This window comes from Myotis daubentonii, chromosome 10, assembly GCF_963259705.1.
Source record: "Myotis daubentonii chromosome 10, mMyoDau2.1, whole genome shotgun sequence".
Lineage (NCBI taxonomy): Eukaryota > Metazoa > Chordata > Mammalia > Chiroptera > Vespertilionidae > Myotis > Myotis daubentonii.
The window spans coordinates 34,371,065-34,378,706 of NC_081849.1; the positions used below are offsets into that span (position 1 = coordinate 34,371,065).

A 7,642-nucleotide genomic window follows, 5' to 3' on the forward strand; every position below is an offset into this window, starting at 1 on the left:
AATTTGCAATCCAAAGAAAAAAATTTAAAAAATGAATTGAGTCCCTGAGAAATACGGGACTTTATTAATGGCACCAGCACACATGTAATGGGGAAACCAGAAGAGAGAGCTACAAAGGAGTGTAATATATATTCAAAGACATGATAGGTAAAAATTTTAAAAATTTAATTAAAAACTAATTTCCACATCCAAGAAGGTCAATAAATTTCAAGTAGGATAAATGAAGACACCTATGCACAAACACATAGTAAACAGTAAAACTGCTGAAAGACAAAGAAAAAAATCTTCAGCCTGGTCAGTGTGGCTCAATGGTAGAGCATCAACCTATGAATCAGGAGGTCACAGTTCCATTCCCACTCAGAGCACATGCCCAGGGTTTAGGCTCAATCATCAGTTGGAGGGATGTAGGAGGCAGCAAATTAATGATTCTCATTATTGATGTTTCTATCTCCCTCTCCCTTCCTCTTTATGAAATCAATAAAAACACATTTTTTAAAAAAAAGGAAAAAATCTTCAAAGTAGCAAGAGAAAAATGACTTCTCATGTATGAGTAACTTCAATAAGAGCTGACTTCTCAACAAATACAATTAAGACCAGAGGGCAGTTAAATCATACATTTAAAGTGCTAAAAGAAGAAGAAAAAAACATGGTCAATCAATACTCCTATCTCTGGCAAAACTATCTTTCCAAAAAATGAAGACAAAAGACTCTGCAGGCAAATTTAAACACAGAACTTGCTGCTACAGAAACAACTTACAAAAAAATACCAAATGAAGTTCTTCCAAATGTATTGGGGTGACACTGGTTAACAAAATTATACTGATTTCAGGTGCATAATTTATGATGCTTAAATGTGGCATCTGGTTATTCTTATAAGCAACTTCTATTGTTTATTTTTCCTCTTATGTATGGATCATACATTCTTGTTTCTTTGCAGGTTTTGTAATTTGTCATTGCAAACTGGACATTTTAGATATTATAAGGCAAGACTCTGGATACTCGTCTCCCACTCCAGGGGCTTGTTACTGTGTTTTGCTTGTTGACTTGTTTAGGGTCCTGACTGGACTATCTGAGTGAAGTTCATTTTCCAGGCAGTGTACACCCTCTGGTGTCACTCCTCAAAGGCCACAGTCCCGGGCAGGCACACAGTCACCCAGAAGTGACAGTGGTTTGTAACAAGGCTCTCTTTCACTGTCTCTTTCCCTGATCACACCAGTCTGCAAGTGACCCCAGATAGTAATTAGAATCCACACACATAAAAATGAAGCACTAGCAAAGGTAATTCTGTAATTATGAAAGATGGTATAAATACATATTTCCTCTCCTGCCTCCTCAGATAAGCCAGTGCAGTGTCTGTCAGCAGTGTCTCCTCAGAGGGGCCATCAGGGGTCATTGATAGAAATTCTGGGAACCCACAGAAAGACTGCTCAGGGCTAGAGAAAGCGCTGGAGATGTTCACCGAATTAGTGCATAACAATATGGTCCCTGATTTCTTTAATAGAGGGGACGACTGTTATGATATATTTACATCATCCTATATAATAAAAGCCTAATATGCTAAGTGTCCGGTGGTCCCGTCAGCCATTCAAAGCATAATATGCTAATGGTATGCTAAGGCCGCTCAACTGCTTACTATGACATGCACTGACCACCAGGGGGCAGACGCTCTGACCAGTAGGTTAGCTTACTGCTGGGGTTCGATCGATCGGGACTGAGCAAGATGGGCCAGACAAACCCTGTAGCCCTCCCACAGTACCTCCCCAGCTGGCCAATCTCCCGCATCCCTCCCCAGCTGTGATCGTGCACCAGTGGGCTCTCTTGGCTGGCCTGTGCCATCTCATAATCTGGAACTCCTCAGGGATGTTGGAGAGCCAGTTTCAGTGCAACAGTGGAATGACCAGTCACTATGACATGCACTGAAAACTAGGGGGCAGACACTCAATGCAGGAGCTGCCCCCTGGTGGTCAGTGTGCTCCCACAGCGGGAGCACTGTTCAGCCAGAAGCTGGGCTCATGGCTGATGAGCACAGCAGCAGTAGTGGGAGCCTCTCCTGCCTCCTTATCTACTTATCTTACATTCTCAGCAGCAACGCTAAGAATGTCCAACTGACTGCTTTAGCCCACTCCCCGTGGGGGGGAGTGGGCCTAAGCTATTAGTTGGACATCCCCTGAGGGCTCCCGGACTGTGAGAGGGTGCAGGCTGGGCTGAGGGCCCCCCCGCCCCCAGTGCATGAATTTCATGCATCGGGCCTCTAGTTTGTCAATAGCAGTGCAAAAGGGGTAAGTAGGAACAAAGCTGTTTTGGAGTAAGAAAATAACATCAAACAGCAACTTGAATCTGAGAAGTAAATGAAAAGAATCAGAAAGGGCAAATAAGTTTCATATAACAAGTGATATATATATATATATATATATATATGTATATATATATATATCACTTAGCATATATATATATATATATGTATATATATATATATATCCTTTATATAGTGTACTAATTATAACAATGTATTATTGCATTTGTAGCTATATAAATATAATATGTATAATAATAGCAGAAAAGTGAGGAGGCCTCAAAGCTATATAGGAACAATGTTCTGCATCTAACTGTCATCATTAGTATATATTTGAAGTTGATTCTAAATGAAAATGTATATGGTAAGCCCTAGAGCATCCACTAAACATAAAAAAGTGAAAAAAATCAATGAAGAATTTAAAATGTTATACAAGAAAATATTCCCATAATGCAAAGTTAATATAACTATAATCAATATGCTAAATGATGTAGTAAACAACATGCATAAATAAGAGAGGAATTTCAGCAAAGAGATAAAACCTATAACAAAGAATAAAATAAAAATATTATAAATAGAAAAACATTGTATAATAGATGAAGAATTTCTTTCATGGGCTCATCATTAGATCCAACACAGCTAAAGAAAGAATAAACAAACTTGAAAATTAGCCATAGTATTGCACATTTCATATTTATTAATTTTGCTACAATCTACTTATTTGGGCCATAATATTTTATATTCCCTTCAGAAATTAATAGAAGCTCCTGTTCTCCTGTATTCATGTCAACACTTAGTATTCACAGAATTGTACCTTTCACTAATCTGATGAATGTTATATGGTTGATGGCTGAGTAACCTTTGGCAATTATTTAACTTCTTTGAACCTCTATTTTATTTTCTTCTAAATGAACATAATACTACTTATCTCACAGGTTGTTGCCAGGATGGAATAAAAACATAGAGAAATTCTAAGAAACTTAGTATATAGTTAATAATTTTTTCCTTCTATCTATGCTCCCAAAGCATTGAGCAAAGTTTCTTACATGCAGTAGATAGCTATTAAATACATAAAAATCAATCAAATAATATAAAAGCTAATTTCAGTGTCTACTGAAAGAAATGCTGATGTTCATGGAACAAAATAACAGAGAGGTTGAGATCGAACTTTGGAGTCAAAGGATCCTGAGTCAAATTGTATTTCTGTTAAGTTTTGAGAATTATTATCAATTGGTATATTTTAATTAGGCACAAACAATAAGTATATGTGGTGGTTTACAGAAGGCATAGGAGTTTTAATTACATACTACTCCCTTCTTATTCCTTATCCTCTAATTACAAACATTGGTATAAATCAGAAAATTTAACATTTTAATCATCATGACATCTATTCATACTTATGCCCCATTAAGTATGAATATAGAGAAATACATGTGGAAATAAAACAGAAAAAGTAAACATCTTTTCAGAGATATGTATCAGATACTATCTGAGTAAGCATTTTACTTTCACCAAGTAACTTTTACACAGAGAAACTATTAAAACTTTCCTGGTTAGAAGCAGTATTGTCTCCAGTTTTGTTCTCGTTATTATGACCATATAACAAAGTGAATGTTAACAGAGGCCAATGTTTAAATTAGGTGAAACTGCAACACATTCGATCGGACATACCTCAATTATACATAAGACTTATTTTTGTGGTGTGCTAACTGCATGTAAATAAGGAGTTCAAATAAAAGCCTACAATTAGTATTTGCTTTTTAATATCTGACTATGTCTGTGTTCAGTTGTGAGGAGCAGAGAGAAAAATAAATAAATAGAATAAGAAGCTATTGAGGCTTCAAGGTGTGTATATATTAGAGGGGGTCTGAGTGAGGGTTTTTTCCCCCCATTTTTGTATGAGACACCTGCAGCTGGGGAAATGAGAGCCCCCAGAGGAAGGAGCTATCTGTCTCCCAGCGCCCAGTGTGAAGGTGAAGTGGACATTCTGGTTGAGTATAAGCTTGGATTGCAGGGCAAGGGCAGAATGATAGTGTTATTAACTAAATGTCTGTGTCCCTTCAAAACTCATATGTTGAACCTGTGAACTCCAGTACAGATGTATTTAGAGATGGAAACTCTAAGAAAGTAATTAAGGTTAAATGAAGTCATAAGGGTGGGGCCCTGATTGGATACGATTAGTGTCCCTAGAGAAGAAATACCAGAAATGGCTCTTGCTCTCCAATATCCATACACCAAGAAATGCCACATGAGAACATAGAGAGAAGGTGGTCACCTACATGCCACAAACAGAGCCTGCAAGAGAAACTGAACTCACCAGAACCTTGATCTTGAACTTCCTAGACTTCAGATCTGGGATCAATAAATTTCTGTTGTTTAATCCATCCAATCTAGGGGGTTTTGTTATGGCAGGCTAATCAAGATAGTAACCTTCCTTCATTGAGAATCAAAGACCAAGATCAGTCAGACTTATATGCATGCATATAAGCCTAACCAATGGACAGAGACACCAGGGGGATGAGGGCATGAGTGAGGGGAAGGGAGGATAATGGGGGGATGAGAACACATGTAATACCTTAATCAATAAAGAGGGGAAAAAAAGACCAAATAAAAAAAACCTGGGCTTTGACACAAGAGATGTCTGATGTACCATTAGTAGTCCCCTGGCCCAAAATCTCCTTCTCCTCTCATATTCTAAACTCAGCTACAGGAATTTCCTACCCTTCTTAGGTTCATCTGAGAAAATATGAGCAGGGCATTCAGAGGGGCAATTTCAAACACTGCATCACTGGAGTTACAGAAGAGCAAAAGGAAATATTGATGAAGGAGGAGAGGAGGAATCAGAATGTATTATCAGTAGGAGGCCAGAGCCCTGGGTCATAGTTAAATGTGGGGAAGGGGAGGAAAAAAGAAACATGAAGACTGGAAGATAAAGGGAGAGAGGAGGAAGAAACAGAAGTTCGTGGATAAACAAAGGCAAGAAAGGCAGGAAGAAGAGGCATGGCTGACGACATGTTGAAAAACCAAAGAAACTATATATGAGGGCAGTGAGTCTCTTTCCTTTTGGGTCTATTTGAATACATGTCACAAAGAGGAAAGGTTTGAGCAATACCCTGAAGTTTAGCAAAAGGAACTTCCCATATTCTTATTTCCAAATATTTCCATCTTTTTGTAGCACAAAGATTTTGAGAAGCATACTAATTTCTATGTCACCACTCTTGACCAGTTCTGTGGCAAAGTGTAACACTATATGTACTTTGCAGTAGCAGTGGGGCCAGGATAATAAAATACACAGCCAGAAAAAGAACCATGGGATGTGCAAAATGCATATGGCCATCTTCTCAAGAAATTGTGTAAAAATATAGGACAACTCTTAGCAACATTTGATGAAGAAGCAAAGTGAGCATTTCTTCCTTTGTATTATGATATGCCATCTCTCACTTCATCTCCCTCCTCACTTCCTACCTCACCTCAGTAATTCATTTTCAGAAACAAATTATTAGCAAATTAATTGGGCCAATAGAACTCTTCACAAAAGTACTCATTTGCTTTCTTTAGTTTCTCCCATACCACAAGGAGTTCATCAGTAGAAATAAAGAGTATCTGAAGCTATGAGATTCTAGTGGGCAGTGTGGGTTTCATTGTTAACTGCCTTATCTGCTTCCATGGTATGACCAGAAGTGGTACACACTGTGATTTTTGTAATGATGGTAAACTGTGATAGAGTAGATAGGGTTTCCTAAGTTATTAAATAATTCCCAGTAGGGATCATGCCCTCACCTAAAACTGAGAGAAGAGTTAATCTTTGAAAAGTTGACAGGAGCATTTCACACTATCTCTAAGGGCCTCTTTGACTTTGTCATTCCGGAGAGTGAAGATGAAAGGGTTCAGGAAAGGAGTTACCACAGAAATCAGCAGGGAAACTATCTTATTGTACTGGGCTGCCTGCCTTTGATTGGGTTTCACATAGAGGAACAGGCAGCTGCCATAACCAATCACGACAAAGGTGAAGTGGGAGGCACATGTGGAGAAGGCTTTCCTCCTGCCAGAGGCAGTGGGGATCTTGAGGATGGTGGAGATGATGTAAGTGTAGGAGACAATTGTTGGTACCAGAGAACCAACAATAATGAAAATGGCCATTAAAAAAAGAATAAACTCTGTGAAAAGGCTGTCATCACAGGATAGTTTGAGAAGTTGCCCTCGGTCACAATAAAAATGGTCTAAGACATTCGATTTGCAGAAGGTCAGCTGAAACGTGGCATAGACTGGCCAGATTTCAGAAAGAAACCCAAACACCCATGACAGAATTACCACCCAGATGCAGGTGTGGCTGTTCATAATGATGCTGTACCTCAAAGGGTTACAGACAGCCACATAACGATCCACAGCCATTACTCCCAGTAATGCAAACTCTGTGGTCCCCACAGCAAGGTACAGGAAGAGCTGGGTGACACATCCAGCCAGAGATATTGTCTGCATCCCAGGGAGCAGAAACCCCCGAAGCATGACAGGGATGATAATGGATGTGATCAGGATCTCCGCAGCAGAGAGGTGGCCAAGGAAAAAATACATGGGGGACTGTAGACGTTTATCAACACAAACAATCACAATGATGACCGTGTTTCCCATTAATGTCACTGAGTAGAAGAGGAAGAAGGTAGCAAAGAGGATATGGTGTAGTTCCTCAGAGCCAGGGAAGCCAAGGAGACAAAATTCAGTGGCACTTGAGTGATTGCTCATCATTTAGTCCTTGGTTCTGCTCCTTGTGAAACTCAGATATCAAAAGACAGGTGGCACTGCTCCACATGGTCCTGTTCTCAAGAGAGTAGGAAGACAGATTAGGATGAGAAACTATTTCGACAGATGATCACATGAGTTGCCTCTACTACTATGCTCTGAACAAAGACAGACCTAAATATTGCCCTTCAATGCTCATTGTCAGGAATGGCTGAAGGCAGCTTCTTCTGTATTGGTGTGAAGAAAATCTTTCTTGTCTTTTTTCCCCACTGGAAGTGTCTTCTCCAGGGGATATAGGCTATAATATTTTAAACTGCTTATTTTAGAAACTGGATTAATCAGCCCCTGGGATTGTCCAATTTCCTCTTAGGTGAACTGTATCAGATAATATGATGGAATTCCAAATGAAGTGTAAGGTACGAAACATTGAACCCCAGCCTTCATCTACAGTGGTACTACACAGACTCACCTTCATAACTTTATATATATATATATATATATATATATATATATATATATATATATATATATATATATATACTGATACACACACAGTATTCTTGAGCCAAATCAGTAATGCTAAAATTTTTTTGTAGGTGATGAGTATATGGA

At 38.8% G+C, this 7,642-nt stretch overlaps 1 protein-coding gene across 1 annotated transcript; it reads right to left on the reverse strand.

Annotated features, from left to right (window-relative positions):
- Positions 1 to 6,091: 6,091 nt before the first annotated feature.
- Positions 6,092 to 7,036, reverse strand: LOC132211457 (olfactory receptor 9A4-like). The gene has a single exon (XM_059656128.1). It carries the CDS (start codon positions 7,034 to 7,036, stop codon positions 6,092 to 6,094), a length of 945 nt encoding a protein of 314 aa, XP_059512111.1.
- Between the last annotated feature and the right edge of the window lie 606 nt (positions 7,037 to 7,642).

Excerpts from the sequence above, each read along its gene's own strand:
- LOC132211457 (XM_059656128.1), bottom strand. The coding sequence starts at position 7,036 with ATGATGAGCAATCACTCAAGTGCCACTGAATTTTGTCTCCTTGGCTTC.